A 20663-nucleotide genomic window follows, 5' to 3' on the forward strand; every position below is an offset into this window, starting at 1 on the left:
ACTTCCTTTCAAACTGCTTAATGCTCTCAAATATTAGACGTGGAACTAACTGAATGTATAAACATACGCAACACTTTTTAGACAGCAATTTCTAGACAAACATTTTGGATACCAACAACAGCCGGAGTAGTTATATCACCAAGAATGAGTTTTTCTCTGGTTTTGAAAACTCAATTAAGCAAATTCAGTATGGATGGGGAACTCACAATTATCTCTGTTGAAGCACAATACCGTCAGCAAAGCATCAATGCAAGTGGCTATTTCATTAGTCAACTCACATTAAATCTGAGCCGCACTTAATTGCTGTCTAAACACATAAACCCAGATTTTGCTGTACCAGAGCATCTAACGGTGTCTGCCGTTAGTTAGACTTGCCCATGCCCATTTAGGTTTTACATTTTTTGCGTGGCAAGTTGCTGAAAGTGCGATCTGATAATATCACAGCGAGGGAAACGGCATCTGGGACCTGAGTGAACAGGGCAAGCAACAGGGTATCTCCTTAACCAATCAGATTGAAGAATTGTGAGATTAACAGTGCAAGGACTGAGAAGTATAAATTAGAGTGGGTGAATTCAATGGCAAATCAAGTACAGAAAGAGAAATAAAGGGAAAGAAAGATTGGACTGAGAGAGAGAGGGAGAGAGAGAAAGAAAGAAAAAAAGAGAGACAGAAAGGAAAAATAAAAAAAATACTTAAATTTAAAATTTTACATTTTTAAAATCACCAACAATTAATACTTGAAGGAATGAGACTCCACACTTGTAGTAGTTAATTTTCAGTGTCAGAGGTTGACTGGCAGTAATTAACACATCACATCGTTAAAAGGGTACTTAGACTGAAATGGTCAAGACTTACATTATTCACTTGGCGAGTTTAGTTCGTATCTACGCAAATACAGCGACTTTATGCCATTCAATACATGTCAGTGGTGAGGCAGACAGCGAGATGCCGTTTTCGCAAAGCTAACGGCGGAGCGGCACAACTTGGACAGCAACTTTTGGATATTCGAGTTTAACTGTGTATCTGCCCCTTGCCTGAAGTTGCTGTACCATTTACGCATAAATAACGGCGAGCACTATTAGCCTCACCATTATTTTGACAGTAAATTACGGCCCAATGCATTAGAAAATAATCACTGCTCAAGACTTCAGATATCTGAAATGACTGGTCACAGATATGATCCATATATCTTATACACACAATTACAGGACGACTAAGTGAGTTAATATTTATTACATTATTCACTTGTTTTTCCTATAACTAGAGACTTGCTTATTCAACATAAACAGAAGTCAAGCAGCAGCTCCGACCTGCCAGAACCTAGGTTAACTATGTGCATGTCTAATTCGTAGGCAACTTTCTCCAAGAACAAAAAAAAAACAGGTAGAATCAAAACAGCATGACTCACACAGTGCCATGATATTTTATCCTGCATAAAATATTCAAAAGTTAGTGACTTCCGTCCGAAAACCACTCTCAATCAGAAGGCTCTATAAACAACTCTTTAGCCGTCAAATTAATTATTTCAATTAAGTGAGGCTCAACTAAGGAAAACTTTAGTGATCACAGCTTGGAAACGGTGTCCATCAGAAGCAAACAGAAACTAGTTGAGAGTATTTTAAGAACCACCTTCACTTATAAAATTATTGTGCAAAAGATGCTTTAAGACTGCACTGCAAACTGCTCTAGAAGTCCTTGGAGAGCATCAGGATAGTTTCTGTTGTAAGCTGCACGCTCTAATGCTGACTACACGAGCTGCTGAGGCCTGAGACAAAAATCACACTAACCTTGTTTTGATAACATGCATAATGGTTTCTGCTGCTTGGAAACCCCCCAGAATGTGGCTGTGACATGTTGGTGATGTATACACTGCCAACATGTCCAAACCCATCAAGGTGTTGAATTACATTCATTTCACTAGGAATTTTGTTTCAACACAGTCATTGCAAGCTGTCGATGTTAGTTTGCTTTAAATATTTTTCCAGGTCTACACAGACAAATAGAGTTGTCGAGGGACCGTTTTATTATTTAGCTCTTCTCACTGATATAAATGAAAAGCAGAGTCTTGTCAGTGCACAGTACTGTGGTGGATAAATAAGACACTGCGCTCATTGTTTATTTGTGTTACCATAATAAGGTTGTCCAAAACATTAAAAGTGTGAAGTGCATTTATTTTCCATACCCAAAAGATAGCATTAACAGCCTCACACAAGGCAAGCAGAAGGTATCAACAGGAACAAACAAGTTCCATGGTGACTATTTTTAAAAATGGAATTTACTTATTATTTTCTTTAGGACAAATGTGTCTGTGACTGGCATATGTTTACATCAGTAAGCACACTATGCAAAATGAACAGCTAATGCCCAAGCAGTATATTGTTGCACTATTGAGCTTACCATGCAGGTATCAAGTTCCTCTAGCCTCTCCAATTCGGTCAGTTCCTCTGCGGTGACAGCAAGTCGCTTTGTTGGCTTCTCTTCCAAAACTTCTATTTCTATGGACTCCTGTCGCGGTAGTGGCTTTCCTCGCTTTGTCAGATGGTTGGCCTATTGTAGGAAATGTGGGCATGAGTTGCAAGAAAGGAAATACACTACCACCTGCAAAATATTTCTTCTTGTTCATGTTCTAGACAGCTGTGCCTGAAGTATGTTGCTCTTGTATGATAATATTGGTATTATATGTGTTACTAATAGCCGATATTCAACCCTTTCATCAGTTGATATAGGCATTATTTCAACTTGCTCATCAGGGAGTGCCCAAGCAAGACTTAGTGTTATCTTGGAGAAGGTAAAATGCCTCTTACGGTTGCATCATGCTTAAAGGTTTGAAAGGTATCAAAGTTTGAATAGTTTAAATGTGTTACAACTTGAACGCCAGCCAAGTATACAACACAAAACATTACTTTCAACATGACATATCCTCATGTAGAGCAGGTGCTTATGAAAGTGTATTATTACACAAAATAAATCTCTTTTATGATGCTGTTTTTTGAAGTTGCACAACAAGGAAATGACCATTAAGGTGTTATTTTACATAGTTCCTCATTAGCAGCAAAATCATCAATAACATGTATTGCACAGTCATGCAGTACAAAGGGAGGGGGGCAGTGTATTTAACAGCAATCTCATCCTAAACAATCTTTGTGCAGTTTTGCTAGCAATTAATAGCATGCCGCTAACATCAAATTACTGCAACACTCAGTAGGCAGTTTTGGATTCTACTTTTATTTAAACTGCCACAATTGAAGCCTGTTAATTGATACAACCTGGTGGAAATGGTACTTAATCATTTATCAGATAACCCCCAATAACAAAATGCAATTAATAATATATAATACATGTGGAAACGGTGGTGTGCATAAAGTTTTGGGTGACATCTCTAGTACTGACAAGTGTGGCACCTAATGTCATTATTCTCTGTGGTATAGAAGGTTTGCCTACATCACACTCCCCTTTCTACCAGACCTCAAACTAAATCTTAATTCAAAAATGCAACATGACTGTGGTTCTGCTTATTACACCTGGGGCCTTGATCACTCTAAAGCCTCTCAAGCCTATTTAATTTCTATCTATAACTTCTGTAAACCCATTATAAAAGCTGCTAAAGACAACTTTAATGTGTTCCTGTCCTCCCAGCAGCCACCACTTCTGCTTCATTGCCAAAATGGTCTTTCACAACGAGTGAATCATCCTTTCCACCCCTCTTATCCCTGATGATACAGCTGATAACCCTCCAGCCCTCCTGATGGTACAGTTGCTAACTCACCAGCTCTCTTCCCAACCCCATAGTATAGTTGTTAACCCTGTCTCCAGCCCCCACCCCACTGCTGACGGCACAGTTACTAACCATCCTGATGTTACAGTTGCTAACTCGCCACTCCTCTTCCCTGCCCCCAATAGTACAGTTGCTAATCTCCAGAAGGCTAATATTTTTTGATTTCCTTTTTTCCCTCCAACTCTAATCTCGAGGTTGTTAACCAAGACCATCTCTTCGTTGCTCTATCCTGTTTGGCCATGAAAAACATCAAGTTTTACCCCCAAGTTTGTCAGCTACTCTGATCTATCGACTCAAATAAAACCTCCAATAATTAACTATCATTCCCATTCTCCTCAAAATATATGCTTCTGAAGTTATTCTAGTCCTACGTCAGCTCTCCAATCTCACTTCCAGAACACCTTCCCTTATCCTGGGAAATCTGCTTGTCTTCATGTCATACATTTATAATCACCAGCCATTTATCAGGGCTCGTTTTGGAGTTATCCATTGCTTTGAAAGTTGGCCCAATCGACGATTGCCAAAATGGTTTTAAGCATGAGAGACATAAGAGACTGTTAACAAAAATAAAAGCGCATAGAATTGGAGGAACCGCATTGGCTTGGCTACGGCATTAGTTAGAAGAGTAAGGATAATGGGTATCTACTCAAATGGGCAGGATGGGACTAGTGGTGCCCCCAGGGATCTATACTAGTGCTGCAGCTTTTCACTATATTTATAAATGATTTAGATGAAGGAATAGAGAGCCATATATCTAAGTTTGCTGACAACACTTAGTTAGGTGGCACAGTAAATAGTGTAGATGGGAGCAGAAAGTTGCAAAGGTTCATTGGTAGAATAAGTGAGTGGGCAAAATGAGTGTGGCAGATGGAGTTCAATGTGGGAAAGTATGACATCATCCACTTTAGACCTAAGAAAGATAGATCAGAGTATTTTTTAAATGGCGAGAAGCCAGGAACTGTTGGTGAGCAGAAAGATTTAGGGGTCCAAATACAGAAATCACTAAAAGCTAGTGGCCAGGTACAAAAAATAATTAAAAAGGCTAATGAATGGCCTTTATCTCAAGAGGGCTGATATACAAAGGGGTGGAAGTTATGTTACAGCTGTACAGAGCTCTGGTTACATCCCATCTGGAGATACTGCATTCAGTTTGGACACCGTACCTCAGGAAGGATATATTGGCCTTGGAGGAGATGCAGCGCAGATTCACCAGAATGATACTGGGGCGAAAAGGGTTAAATTATGAGGGCAGGTTACATAAACTTGGCTTGTATTCCCTTAAGTTTAGAAGGTTGAGGGGTGATCTAATTGAGGTCTTTAAAATGATAAAGGGATTTGATAGGGTAGATACAGAGAATCTATTTCCTCCGGTGGGGGCATCCAGAACAAGGGGGCATAATCTTCAAATTAGCGCTAGGCTATTCAGGAGTGAAAGCAGGAAGCAGTTTTTCACACAAAGGGTAGTGGAAATCTGGAACTCCCTCCCCAAAAGGCTGTGGATGCTGGGACAATTTTCAAAACCGAGATCAACAGATTTTTATTAGGTAAGAGTATCAAAGGATTATGAATCAAAGGTGGGTAAACAGAGTTAAGACACAGATCAGCCATGACCTAATTGAATGGCGAAACAAGCTTGAGTGGCCGAATGGCCTATTCCTGTTCCTACATTCCTTCCTATGTTCCTATGGCTGTTTAACTGGCAAACTTTTCTTTTATTCGTTCATGGGATATGAGCGTCGCTGGCGAGGCCAGCATTTATTGCCCATCCCTAATTGCCCTTGAGAAGGTGGTGATGAGCCGCCGCCTTGAACCGCTGCAGTCCGAGTGGTGATGGTTCTCCCACAGTGCTGTTAGGGAGTTCCAGGACTTTGACCCAGCGACGATGAAGGAACGGCGATATATTTCCAAGTCGGGATGATGTGTGACTTGGAGGGGAACGTGCAGGTGGTGTTGTTCCCATGTGCCTGCTGCTCTTGTCCTTCTAGGTGGTAGAGGCCTTGGGTTTGGGAGGTGCTGTTGAAGTAGCCTTGGCGAGTTGCTGCAGTGCATCCTGTGGATGGTATACACTGCAGCCACTGTGCGCCGGTGGTGAAGGGAGTGAATGTTTAGGGAGGTGGATGGGGTGCCAATCAAGCGGGCTGCTTTATCCTGGATGGTGTCGAGCTTCTTGAGTGTTGTTGGAGCTGCACTCATCCAGGCAAGTGGACAACATTCCAATAACTCTCCTGACTTGTGCCTTGTAGATGGTGGAAAGGCTTTGGGGAGTCAGGAGGTGAGTCACTCGCCGCAGAATACCCAGCCTCTGACCTGCTCTTGTAGCCACAGTATTATATGGCTGGTCCAGTTAAGTTTTTGGTCAATGGTGACCCCCAGGATGTTGATGGTGGGGGATTCGGCGATGGTAATGCCATTGAATGTCAAGGGGAGGTGGTTAGACACTCTCTTGTTGGAGATGGTCATTGTCTGGCACTTGTCTGGTGCGAATGTTGCGTGCCACTTATCAGCCCAAGCCTGGATGTTGTCCAGGTTTTGCTGCATGCGGGCTCGGACTACTTCATTATTTGAGGGGTTGCGAATGGAATTGAACACTGTGCAATCATCAGCGAACATCCCCTTTTCTGACCTTATGATGGAGGGAAGGTCATTGATGAAGCAGCTGAAGATGGTTGGGCCTAGGACACTGCCCTGAGGAACTTCTGCAGCAATGTCCTGGGGCTGAGACGATTGGCCTCCAACAACCACTACCATCTTCCTTTGTGCTAGGTATGATTTCAGCCACTGGAGAGTTTTCCCCTTGATTCCCAATTGTTGCCTATGTGATGCAACTCTGGAACTCTGACTTTAAAAACTCAGTGAATCATCTATCATTGCCTGGAACATCTCCAAAGCCTGTCACTTTCTAAAGCCTGTCACAGGGTATAGTACTGTGCACTTCTAAGTAGGTTGCTAACTTACAGGCTCCTACCAAAGGCATTAGGATAGGTGACCAAAAGCTTGGTCAAAGAGGTAGGTTTTAAGGAGCGCCTAAAAGACGGAGCAAGAGATAGAGAGGTGAAGAAGTTTAGGGAGGAAATTGCAGAGCTTAGGGCCTAGGCAGCTGAAGGCACAGCTGCCAATGGTGGAGCGATTAAAATCGGGGATGCACAAGAGGCAAGAATTGGAGGAGCGCAGAGATCTCGGAGGGTGTAGGGCTGGAGGAGGTTACAGAGATAGGGAGGGGCAAGGCCATGGAGGGATTTGAAAACAAGGATGAGAATTTTACAACTGAGGCGGTCCCGGACCGGGAGCCAATGTAGGTCAGCAAGCACAGGAATGATAGGAGAACGGGCAGCAGAGTTTTGGATGAGCTGAAGTTATGGAGGGTAGAAGATGGGAGACCTGCCAAGAGAGCATTGGATAGTCGAGTCTAGAGGTAACAAAGGCACGGATGAGGGTTTCAGCAGCAGATGAACTGAGGCAGGGACGGAGACTGGTGATGTTACGGAAGTGGATGTAGGCGGTCTTGGTGATGGAGCGGATATGAGTGGAAGCTCATATCAGGGTCAAATAGGACGCCGAGATTCAGCCTCAGACACTGGCCAGGGAGAGGGACGGAATCAGTGGCTAGGGAATGGAGTTTGCAGCGGGGATCAAAGACAATGGCTTCCGTCTTCCCGATTTTTAGTTGGAGGAAATTTTTGCTAATGTCGGACAAGTAGTGTGACAAATGAGAGGCAGTGGAGGGGTCAAGAGAGGTGGTGGTGAGGTAGAGCTGGGTGTCGTAAGCGTACATGTGGAATCTGACATTGTGTTTTTGGATGATGTGGCTATGGGGCAGCATGTAGATGAGAAATGGGAGGGGGCCAAGGATAGATCCTTTGAGGACTCCAGAGGTAACGGTGCAGGAACGGGAAGGGAAGCCATTGCAGGTGATTCCCTGGCTATAACTGGATAAATAAGAATGGAACCAGGCTAGCGCAGTCCCTGGACAACGGAGGAGAGGCGTTGGGGGAGGATGGTGTGGTCAACCGTGTCAAAGGCTGCAGGCACGTCGAGAAGGATGAGGAGAGAAATTTTACCGTGCTCAAAGTCACAGTTGTGACTTTGATAAGGGTCGTTTCAGTACTGTGGCAGGGGTGGAAACCTGATTGGGCACGGATTTGGGAGGCGACAACAAGTCCAAGGCCTTTGGAGAAGAAAGGGAGGTTGGAGATGGGTTGGTAGTTTGCCAGGACAGAGGGGTCAGGGTGTTTTTTTTTTGAGGGGCGGTGATGATGGCAGATTTGAAGGGGACGGGGACAGTACCAGAGTAGAGGGAACCATTAACAATATCAGCTGGTATGGGGGCCTGGAAGGGAAGTTGGGTGGTCAACAGTTTGGTGGGAATAGGTTCGAGGGAGCAGGAGGTGGGTCTCATGGTCAAGATGAGTTTGGAGGGGGCATGAGGAAAGATAGGAGAGAAACTCGAGAAAGATGTGAGTTCAGGGCTAAGGCAGGGGGAAGCTGTAGGGAAGTTTGGCTTGGTGGGCAAGAGGAAGGGAAAGAAGCAGCAGAGGTAGCTGAATGGATGGTCTTAATCTTAGTGACAAAGAAGTCAATGAGCTCCTCGCACTTTTCATTGGAGGTGAGGGTGGAGGGGGCCAGGGAGAGGGGTTTAAGAAGATGGTTTGTCGTGTAGAGAAGCCGGGAGTTATCTTTGCATTCCAGGATGCTCCTGGAATAGTGAGCAGTTTTGGCAGAGGACAGCAGGACCCGATAGTGCTTTATGTGGTCCAGCCAGATCTGGCGAAGAATGGCTAAACCAGTTGTCCGCCATAAACTCTCAAGTCTGCATCCCTTGGATTTAAGAAAGTGGAGGTGAGGGCCATACCGGGGACCTACTAGGGTGAGAGAGAATAATAATTTTAATGGGGACAAGGGCATCAAAGATGGAGGTAAGGGCGTGATTGAGCAGATTGGTAGCTGGAGAAATGTTGTGGTGAATGGAAGGCCAAAGGCTAGAGAGTTGGGAATTTGAAAGTGCATTTGTAAGTTACTTGGGGGGGGGAAGAGTTTTTTCCAGGGGCAGACACAGAAGGAAATGGGTTTGAGACGGGGAAGGGGGATGTGGGTGGAGAGGGATACAAGGAAGTGATCAGAGATGGCCCTACTCGTGATTGACAGGATGGGAGTAGTGAGGCCATGTGAGATGGCAAGGTCGAGGGGGGGCCGTGAATATGGAGAGGGGAGTTTCTATGGAGGGTGAGATTAAGGGAGGATAGGAGGTCAGTGAACTCAGAGGAGAGGGGGCATGATGGGTTGAGTTAGAGGTTGAAATCACCGAGGATGAGAAGTCGCTCGGTACAGAGGCTGAGGGAGGAAAGTACTAAAGATATCTCGGTGAGAAACTTGGCGTGGTACTTGGGTGGGCGGTAGAGAACGAGGATTTTAAAGGAGAAGTGAGAGGGGTGAAACAAGGTGAGATACTCAAAGGAAGAGAAGATGCCAGAGGAGGACGGGGATTGACCAAAGTGTGATTTGGTGATAAGGGCCAAACCTCCACCACGGCGGTCTGGGCGGGGCAAGTGGTGGAAGATATAGCCAGGTGGGGAGGCTTCATTAAGGGGGAAGGTATCATCACCTGACAGCCAGGTTTCCGTCATGATGAACACATTCTGGAGGGAGATGCAGAGAGGGGCGGTGATAGCTGATCTGCTGGCAGAGTCCATAGGGTCAGCGCGGGAGGTGTGACAGGGACAGGAAGGAGATTGAAAGGATGAGTCCCCAGCTGGCGCGCTTGGCGGGAAAGTCCATGATAGAGTAGGATGGGGCAGTTGGGTTGCTGCTCATAAGGAGGCAGCGATGAGTGCCTCGATGGGCCCTTCGGAGGATGCCAAGAGAGGCAGAGGGAAGCTGTCAGCTTATCTAAGACGGAGTCAAGCCTGGGACGGCATCAGGAGAGTAGGAAAGTCGAGGAGTGCTGGAGGGTTGGGGTAGGGATTTGGGGGGCGGGGGTGGGGGGGTGTTGCAGAGTACCTGAGAGGGGAGAAATGAAAGGAGGCATGGTGACAGGAAAGAGGGGCAAAGAGAAAAGAATTTTTAAAAAAGTGAGAAAAGGGGAAATAGAAGCGATGGACTCGGGTCCAGAGCAGCAGCCCAAACACGCACGTGAATGGACACTGCAAACTCAAGATACATAGGTGTGGTTACATAGTAAGATTGGGATAGATATGTCCTGGTAATAAACAGGGAATAGAGAGGAGACAATAGGAGGGAGTCGAAGGTTAAAGTCAGAGGTCAGATGGTGGGATAAAGTTGATGTAGATAAGGGGGGGTCAGCTTGGAGCATTGATGAACTGATGTCCAAGTTCGGAGACAGGTGCAGAGGGCAAGTGAGTCCAGAAGCTATTTGAAGGGTAGAGTATTGGAGGACGCACTGTTGGAGGTATTTCCGTGGTAATGAAGACCCAGGAGGTGTGCAGAATTGATCACGGGGCAAAAAAACGCTGGCGAAGTTGGAGGTCACAATAAGATCCAGAAGCGGTGGAGAAATGGACTACGGCCCAGCAGAGTGAATTTCTGACCAGGAACCACATTGTAGCAAAATAAAGCTAAAAAACCAGTAGGACCAGTCGGACAGTCATAAACTCAGCAGGTAACCAACGCAGTGGGGGATGGGCAATAGGCTGGACAAAGTTGCCTTAAAACTTAAGTAATTGAATAGCAGATCAGAGTCACAGCAGCTGAGTCTTACAGTGTAGTCCAGTGGAGTAGTGTGGTCTTGACGGCATGGTAGTTTGAGAATATAATGAGGTGTCTTGGCAATTCTTGCTTGTGCTTAAAATGGATTTTTCTAACCACTCCTGAGATTTGACCTGTGCTACAATCAGCCTATCACTTTATGAGGGTAGCTGCTTTTCTAATTCTTCTCAGATGACTGTTCTGCAGTGATTTGTTTTCTTCTTTGCGAGATGACTTGGAAAAGCTTCTCTTTTACTTAACAAAAATTAGCTGAGTAGTTCAATTTCCAAAAAGGAAATACTCGGCGTATAATTTATATAACAGAACCACCATTCCTCGATTTGTATTATTCTTCAACAAAAAATTAAAAATTATTTGTAAATTTTTAAAAAATGTTTTCCGATTATATAACAAACACGCATTTACATTCGATCAGAAATGACAAATGCATTTTTTTTTAGCATTTATAGTCCATAAAAAAACATGTGTAATGCAACATTCTTTTATTATATGCCCACGCCATCACTACAACGTCCTCCAACCCTATATCTTCCCATGCTCTCAAACTCCATTCCTCTGTTTCTGGCCTCTTGGGCATTTCCCTCTCCACCCCATACAAAAGCATTGTATCTTGTATGAATCAGAGCTGAACCTCAAATCCCACATCCTATGCCTTACCAAGGTTTCCTATTTCCACCTCTGCAACGCGGTCAGCCTCCATCTCTATCTCCTCCTACGACTGCTAAAACCCTTACCTATGTTATCATCTCCAATGTCCTTCTTGCCAGCCTCCCACCGTTCATGAACTCCAACCTGCTCAGCTCAAATTATTCTTTGTCTATGTGAAAGGTGCTATATAATTCCAAGTTTCTTTTTAAAATTATTTTAAGATTTCATGTTGTGGTATAATTTCCATGGATAGTAGCCATCTTACCTCCCTTTTCTACCGCAGGTGTTATTGGAGAACAGGTTTTGATGTGACAATGTAAAACTGATTACCTATCTAGAAACCTTTTTTGAAAATCCAATGTATTGTTCTTGCAGGTGAATGAAGATGTGATTTCTTTCAAAATACTAAAATACAGACAGAACCATCAGCCATATGGCCCTGTAAAGATGTTTCTCTTTGAAGAAGTAAAATGTACAGATGTTCAAAAGAGTTTTTTCAAAGGACTAAATGAGGGCATGCTGGCACTATAAATCATGCAAATAGTGATTCTGCCATATTCATTTTGTACTACAGTAGGAACCATTATTACAAAAAGCTATGGTTGTTATTAAAACTTACTCAGGTGTTAAGGACGCTGTAGTGCCGTGTCACGTCACAAAGCAGTGCCGTGTCACGTCACAAAGCAGTGCCGTGTCACGTCACAAAGCAGTGCCGTGTCACGTCACAAAGCAGTGCCGTGTCACGTCACAAAGCAGTGCCGTGTCACGTCACAAAGCAGTGCCGTGTTATGAATGTAGATTTCTAGGAAGGAGTATACTTTACTGATAACGTCGTTAACAGGAAATAGCATGGCTAAGTACCAGATATTTCAGGTTGAATATCAAATATTTTGAGATCCGCTGTGCTCATATGTGGCAGGTTTACCAAACTTGACTATTCATATTCAAAATTATTATCGTGCTGTACTTTATGATACTATCCATTCTTCTTCTGTCTGTATCTATTTGGCAGAACAGTGAATTTAGCTAATTGGATTAAGATTGTTAACTCAGCTCCTTTAATGGTTCCAAGGGCTCTCACAAGCTGAGTCATACAGACCAGCAAGGTCCCTAGTTTGATCTATGCTCTGTCAGCTGATTCAGTTGCGACCATAAGTGTCTTGGACATTTACACCTTTCCCCGGTTCTTTAGCCCCCTTTCTTGAGGCATTCTTCCTCCCTCCAATTCCATTGTCTAAGACCTCTTCTCTCAAATTCCTAAGAAATCATTATAGCGACCAACTCCACTGCCTGGATCTTTGTCTGCCATTTGGACTGCACTTAGGTTTGGCTATTATTCGGCATTCCTATTAAAACTGTATATCATCTCACACAGAAGTACAGTACATTTAAAGTAGAAACTGTAGAATTTCTACGATAGTGATTTTGAAAACACACTAATAGCTTAGGTTATGGTGTAGAATGAGCACCATTTATAGTGACATTCAGAGTAGCTATGCACAATTTACTACTGTGACTGAAAGGATAAGGGACACACCTACCCCTTTCTACTACAAAAATTTGAAAAATAGCTTGTATTATAGAATCCAAATGCTGACTAAATACATGCAGATTTGTTTCTATGGCCCTGTGGGGAAAGGCAACCGTTTAGAGCCTTCCCGCCATTGTAAACCGAGGGGCTGCAATCAGGGAAAAACCCCCTCGGGCAGAATGTAAAATTCAAATTGCTGTAATGTACCTGTAATGAATCTGAAATGGACCAGAAATGAATCTGTAAGCAATAATCTGTGTTGAGTATGATGCAATGAGACACCCTAGAGTGTCATGAACTGCAATGATGTCCAATGTGTTCATTGTACTGCACCTAACGTAACCTGCAAATTGTATAATCTGTATTGTGTACGTTTGGAAAGTGATATGACAACTGTTTTGTATGTACTGCTGCAAATTTTATGAATAAAGTATATTTTTTGAAAAAAAAACATGCAGATTTGTTTCAAAATATATGTACAGTTTATATTTTTTGTTGCATAAAATGCACAAAACATATCCAAAATGTTCAAGGAATCCTCAGAGATTCTTGTGGAAAAGATTCACGTGGAGTGTTCCAATGCCGATTCCATTGAGTTTTTCCAGTCAGGCAACAACATGACTGTGACATAACATAAGGGTACTCTAGACTGCTGCGGCTGCACTGCATATTTTATTTTTGTATTTCAATGACAGCAGCTTATTTGACAGATTAGATAAAGTAATTCACAAATGTAAATTAGTAAAATTCATTTGTTTATAACATTGTCACATATTGTGTTCCAAAAAGCAGAGCTTCAGATATATGCAAGTGTATGTTACATGCAAAATATTAGTAACTTGTGAGTGTGACAAATATGCATTTCTACGCAATACCATGGACGAACAGGATAAGTAATCAATTACACCATGTAAAACAATGTTGACGTGCCCATTAGTCTCAGGGAATATATTTTCCTTGTTTTACATTTTTTTTCTGCAATTGATACCAGCAATGAGCAATTATTGTTATGAAGAAAGAGCTGGGATACTGGGACCATTCCACTGAAGTAGAGAAGGCTAAGAAGAAATTGAATATAAGTTTTTTTAAAAATTATGAACGATTCTGATGGGGTAAATGGGTAAAGATTTCTTCCTCTAGTTGGGGAGTCGGTGACTGGGGTCAATTTAAAATCATCACTAAGAGAGTGAGGAGAGAAGTTAGGGAAATTACTTTACACAGTATATAAATGATTTTCCACAGGGAGTAATTGAGGCCGAGACCATTGCACCTTTTAAGAGAAAAGTGGATAAGTATTTGAAGCAGGGGAAAATAGAGGGCTATGGGGAAAGCATGGGCTGTCAGGATTAGTTTTCAATTGCTAGAAGCAAAGAGCCAACTCTGACACAATGGCTCTCTTTTGTGCTGTAAACTACTATGGCTCTACACTACTTTATTCCATGCATTAGAATTTCTCCAAAATAAGATACCGCCAGTGTAAATGGTGTAACTTTTCACTGGTGTTCCAGTACGGGCCAGAGTTATTCAATTTAGTTACATGGATGGTCTTCCATTAAAACTGTGAAGATAGAGGAGGGAAAAAGTGACTACTCATAGCTATGACTTCTAGAAGCTTAACTGCAGTGAAGAACAATGCTAATATTATACTAAATGTTTGTTTTTACATTTTGCTTTAAATACTTTCTTCTTGGTCCTTTTACCTAAATTTAAAACTTCTACCCATCATTTCACTATTTATGAAAAGCAAATAAGATAAATAAGTGCTAAGCAAATACAAAAATTGCAGGTTTGCCACTTACCAGTTTGTGCTGTGAGCTTGAAAGTGCTTCTAAAATTTCATCCACAATATGGTCAGACAGGAATGATGCCACAGTCAGCTTGACCTCACTACACGAGAATTGGAGAAAGACAACAGATGTATTACAAACATTTCACAACTTTAGAGCAAAATGCATTGTGTTTTTCCAGAAATAAATATTTCCTTGTGCCATAGAGCTCTCCTTACTCTTAAGCTAAACTCAAGATCACTTCCTACTGCACCAGTAAAGCATTTTCACTTCCCACATCAAGTATGCTCAATTTAGTGAGAAATTATAAGGAGCTTTGTACTAGAAACTGGGTGAGACCACCCAAATAGATTTCACTTTGGGTCCTTTGGCCACTAGAGGGTGAACCTTTAATTCTAACAGTTGGGATTCAATCCTAGAAGCGAAAGCAGAGAAATTTAACTCATTTGCCTCTTTAAAACAAATCTCAAGTCATAGTAAATAGTGAATGAATTTGGATTTTTTTAAACTGATAATAAAAACTGCACACTTCAGCAGAGAGGCTTCGTAGAATTATGCAAAACATGAACTTTATTTCGGTAATTTTTTTCTGTAATGGCTTTCTTTCCCCCCCTCGAACTGTTCAACTGTAAATACCAATGTAGAGATCTTTACATGAGGCAATGGCTCAGGGTTGGAATTACATTATTCACTTTGCTCATCCTTTTCAGAAAAAGTCATCCCCACTATCGCCAAATAAAATTCAAAACTGATGTGTTGTAAGTAAGCGCAGCCTGTGTCAACTCTTTAAACTTGGAAAGGACTGTACTTCAATCTATTAAATAAATATTAGAGAATAACTATTCATTACAATCATGCACTTCAAAGTTTTCTTTTTAGATCAAATCTATTGCATTTCCCAAATCATGAACTATTTCACATGGATATTTAATGAATATATAAAAGGGAGAGAGCGAACAAAAATAAAGTATGCAAGAAGAAAAGGCCATTAAATCCACAAACAGTGCTTTCAAAAGACCAGAATTTCATATACATACACAAGATAAATACATACGAGAAAGACTATTCATCCATCTTAACTCATCTGTTCAAGAGAAAAATTGCAATCCCCTCCAAAAAAACATCCAACAGTGCTCCAATTTTCTATCTGGAGGCCATGCATTGCTCACTTTTTCTGTGAAGATATTCTTCCTGATATCCTAAATTTGCTTTTCACTAGTTTGAACCTATGCCCTTTGTCCTACTGTTATGGTTTACCTTGAAGTAATGCTCTGGATTTACTGTTTCTGTACTGTTTATTATCTTGCATACCTTTTTGGTTCCCTCTCAGTTATGTTCTTTCCAGGCTAAAGAACTCCAATTTCTCTACAGATTTCCCTCCTAGCTCAATCCTTTCATGTTAAAGATCAGCCTCATGATCTGCTGACTGCACCCCCTCTGGCACTTAAAACTTGCTCTTGTGACAGTGACCAAAACGGGGCATAGTATTCAAGATGCAGCCTGGGCTACAGCATAGGATACTCTAGTTTTACTGATCTAGCAATATAGTTCAGCATAGTTCAGTTTGTTGACTTGCTCCTGAGTATCAGAGTAAATTTTCTGATTGCACACTCCCAGAAATCATGGGTTGCATGTGCCTGTGCTTTCCCAATATATGCTCCCAGTGGGTGAACTTAAGAACATAATAGGAGCAGGAGTCAGCCATATGCCCCTCAAGCCTGCTCCGCCATTTAATAAGATCATGGGTGATCTTCGACCTTAAATCCACTTTCCCGCCTGATCCCCATATCCCTTGATTCCCTTAGAGTCCAAAAATCTATCAATCTCAGTCATGAATATACTCAATGACTGAGCATTCCAAAGATTCACCACCCTGAGTGAAGAAATTCCTCCTCATCTCAGTCCTAAACAACCCACCCCTTATCCTGAAACGATGCCCCCTCTCCAGCCAGGGGAAACAGCCCCTCAGCATCTACCCTGTCAAGCCCTCTAAGAATTTTATATGTTTCAATGAGATCACCTCTCATTCTTCTAAACTACAGAGAGTATAGGCCCATTCTACTTAATCTCTTCTCATAGGACAACTCTCTCATCCCAGGAATTAATCTAGTGAATCTTCATTGCACCGCCTCCAAGGCAAGTATATCCTTCCTTAGGTAAGGAGACCAAAACTGTGTACAGTACTCAAGGTGTGGCCTCACCAAAGCCCTGTACAATTGCAGCAAAACTTTCTTACTCTTGTACTCCAACCCCCTTGCAATAAAGGCCAACATGCCATTTGCCTTCTGAATTGCTTGTTGTACCTGGATGTTAACTGTCATTGTTTCGTGGACAAGGATACCCAAATCTCTCTGAACACCAACATTTAATAATTTCTCACCATTTAAAAAATATTCTGTTTTTCTATTCTTCCTACCAAAGTGAATAACTTCACAATTCCCCACATTATACTTCATCTACCACCTACTTGCCCACTCACTTAACCTGTCTATTTCCCTTTGCAGCCTTTGTGTCCTCCTCACAGTTTACTTTCCCACCTATCTTTGTGTCATCAGCAAACTTGGATACACTACACTCGGTCCCTTCATCTAAGTCATTAATGTAGATTATAAATAGCTGAAGCCCAAGCACTGATCCTTGCAGCACCCCACGAGTTACAGCCTGCCAAATGACCCGTTTATTCCTACTCTCTGTTTCCTGTCCATTAACCAATCCTTCATCCATGCTAATATATTACCCCCAACCCCATGAGTTCTTATCTTGTGCAATTGGAAAATTCACTGTGATGTCATGCTAAATCTATTAAGCGCCTACTTAGCTTTCAACCTCCAGCGATCTCTAAACTATACAGTGTATGTGTATCACCCAATATTTCTCCTTCTAATGTGCAGTACCTTACACTTACCTCTACTAAATGTTACTTGCTACTGTTCTGTTGTAGGTGCTATAAAATTCCTTTTTTTAAGCTTCCTGGCTACTCCCCTGGCTCAACTTCCCCCACCCCACCAAATTTGGAATTATCTGTGAATTAGAACACTTTGCATTGAGTTTTTGAATCCAGTTAACTGATACAAATTAGAAACAGTAAGAGTCCCACTACTGATCACTGAGGCACTCCATTCAGTTCTTCCCCCTCCCCCATCAAGTCATCACTCCTGTACAAGAATCCAATGTTTCCCTTACTTTAGCCATTTTCAGTTTTTACCTTGACTGTTTTAAGTTTAGGTATGAGCCGCTCATAAGAACATAAAAAATAGGAGCAGGAGTAGGCCATACGGTCCCTCGAACCTGCTCCGCCATTCAATAAGATCATGGCTGATCTTCAACCTCAACTCTACTTTCCCGCCCAATCCCCATATCCCTCATGAGATTATGCCCACAAGTGATATAATCTCCTCAATAAAGCCACTGATGTTGGTCAGGTATGATCTTCAACTTCAGAAACAATGCGTGGCTGCTTTAATTGAGGATTGTCTGTTTAATAATAACCCAAGTTGCCTTCTGACAGTTGATTCCATTATTTCACCTATTATTTAGCCTTGGCTCAGTGGCAGCACTCTCCCCTCTGTCAGAAGGTTGTGGGTTCAAGCCCTACACCAGAGACTAGGGCATATAATCTACCATGACACTGAGGGAGTGCTGCACTGTTGGAGGTGCCGTCTTTAGGATAACATGTTAAACCGAGGCCCCGTCTTCCCTCTCACGTGGACATAAAAGATCCCATGGCACTATTTGAAGAGGAGCTGGGGCGTTCTCTTTGATATCCTGACCAACGTTATTCCTCAACCAACACCACTAAAACTGATAATCTGGTTACTTATCTCATTGCTGTTTGTGGGACCTTGCTGAACACAAATTGGCAGTGTTTGCTTACATTGCAACAATGACTACACTTCAAAGGTGCATCATTGGCTGTGAAGTGCTTTGGGATGCCCCAAGGACTTGACAGATGCTATATAAATTCAAGTTCATTCTTGCTTTATTTATGCAAAACTAGTGGGTCTATAATTGCCTGGATTAGATTTAGCCACTTTTTTTGAATATGGGTATTATGTTGGATTGTTTTCAATCCAGTGGCGCTTCCCACCATTCAGTGACTTTCTCGTAATGACTGTCAGCACTTCACAAACTTCTTGTCTGTCTGTACCCTGGGATAAATACCATCTGTTGCCAAGGATTTGTTAGTTTTGAGCCCTTTACGTCTGTCTAGATTCTATCTTATTAATAGCCTACTGTAGAATCTACTCAACCTGTTTGCCTCAGAGGTGAGTAGGACAAAACAGGACAAAAAAGGTCCATACCAAGCAGCTGTCATGTGGCTCGTAGCGGCCAACATGATTTGGTGATAGAAGGCACTTTGCATCAACACTTCAACTTCTATAATCAATCCTGGTCATCATTCTTGCTAGGATTTAGACTGGTTTTACTATCGAGTTCAAACCACTAGTAAAAATGCTGAAGACTATCAAGTTAAAGCCTATCTCTAAGTATAATCAATAAGTCAGTGGTACTGCCATATGGGCCGGATTTTTAATTTCAGAATGACTTGATTTGTCCTGTTAACAGTTTATTTTTGTCTGAATTGGTCATATAATATCAAGCAGAGTTCTGCTGTAATATATGATGACTGCCATTACTGCCAATGTACAATAGAATCAAATACCAAATTACCTAATTTTATTAAGAATATCGATGCCCGATTGCTCAAGTAGAACATTCTTGACAAAAGTCCGAGGGATGGAAACCTTCTCAGTGCTGGCCTGTATTAAATTCTGCCGCAGGTGGGCTTTCTTCATCACGTGAGGGCACAGTCCCTCAGCTGCATCCACCATGGACTCCAACATAGTCTATAAAGCAAAGATAAAAAAAAAACTCAAAAGGGGAAGGGTTTAAAGTTGGTTGTTGTGAAAGCTGTAGTCAACTGTGGAAACAGCAGTGTAACATTTATATAAGGAGAGTTAAAATAGGGGGAAAAAAGTGATTAAAGTACATGCCTGAATTAATTATATAGTAAGGGGACGAAACCCAATGCTCTACCAATTCAACAATTATCTACTTAATATCCTTGAGAGAAGAAGTTCTAAGAAATCCTTGAAGAATAGCAAATAACAGAATACTCAACCTGAACTTTTTTTTTGAGAGACCATACCTGTCACCTGATTCTGCAGCACACTAGGGAAGATACAAAATTCCAAATACACTTTTCAGTAAAATTTCTGAAGTCATTAGCTGAGATGAAGATTTGTTAACCAGCCTCATAACCAGCCCTGTTGAATTGTGTGTGCCTGGGCATTTGGAAGTGATGTTCTTAGTACAGTTGCCTCATAGATGGATAAATCCTAAATCAGAACACCTAGATGTGTTAGGATCAGCAATGTGACATATATACAAATTAATGGAAGCATGGATTTAAACTTTATAGGCGGCCATCAAAACTCCACGGTAAACACTACGTGGCTCATGATGAGAAAAAGCTGAGTCAGCCCTGATTTAAGTGGCCATATTCAACAACTTAAAGTTTATCAAATTAAACTACATGAGATATGTACTTGCATTTGCTGTTCATGGAGCCATAGAAAAGATACAGCAGAGAAGGGGGCCATTTGGCCCATCGTGTCCGCACCGGCTCGAAGAACAACCAGGTGCCCATTCTAATCCCACCTTCCAGCACCCGGTCCGTAGCCCTGCAGCTTACAGCACTTTAGGTGCAGGTCCAGGTACTTTTTAAAAGAGTTGAGGGTCCCTGCCTCTACCACCAATTCGGGCAGCGAATTCCATACACCCACCACCCTCTGGGTAAAAAAGTTTTTCCTCATGTCCCCTCTAATCCTTCCGCCAATCAGCTTAAATCTATGTCCTCTAGTTCTTGAACTCTCCGCTAGGGGAAACAGGTAATTCCCGTTTACTCTATCTGGGCCCCTCATAATTTTGTACATCTCAATCAACTGAAGTAGAATAGGTTATACTGCAATATTTTTCCACTAGGAACATACAAAACTTTCCAGGAGAGAGAGACTAGATAATACAAACCTGAATCTAGATATTGCATTGTTTTTTTTTGGGGGGGGCGGTGGGAGCGTGCAGAAGCAGCTCAACAAAAAATTCATAGAAAAAGTAAAGTGGAATGATTACAATGATTCACAGACAAGTGCAAAAATACCAGAATGGACCCAACAACTGGAACAGTGAATAAAAAGATTGT

At 42.1% G+C, this 20663-nt stretch overlaps 1 protein-coding gene across 3 annotated transcripts in view; it reads right to left on the reverse strand.

Annotated features, from left to right (window-relative positions):
* LOC137336684 (F-actin-uncapping protein LRRC16A-like) overlaps positions 1-20663 on the reverse strand; it is a 371070-nt gene that overhangs the window by 65117 nt on the left and 285290 nt on the right. For all 3 annotated transcript variants that reach the window (XM_068001680.1, XM_068001681.1, XM_068001678.1), the window contains exons 27-29: positions 19133-19308; positions 14474-14561; positions 2398-2547 (exon numbers count right to left, since the gene is read on the reverse strand). In XM_068001680.1, coding sequence (XP_067857781.1) covers positions 2398-2547; positions 14474-14561; positions 19133-19308 — 414 coding nt within the window. The remainder of the gene's footprint in view (positions 1-2397; positions 2548-14473; positions 14562-19132; positions 19309-20663) is intronic.

Source organism: Heptranchias perlo, chromosome 2 (assembly GCF_035084215.1).
Source record: "Heptranchias perlo isolate sHepPer1 chromosome 2, sHepPer1.hap1, whole genome shotgun sequence".
NCBI classification, from domain to species: Eukaryota; Metazoa; Chordata; class Chondrichthyes; order Hexanchiformes; family Hexanchidae; genus Heptranchias; species Heptranchias perlo.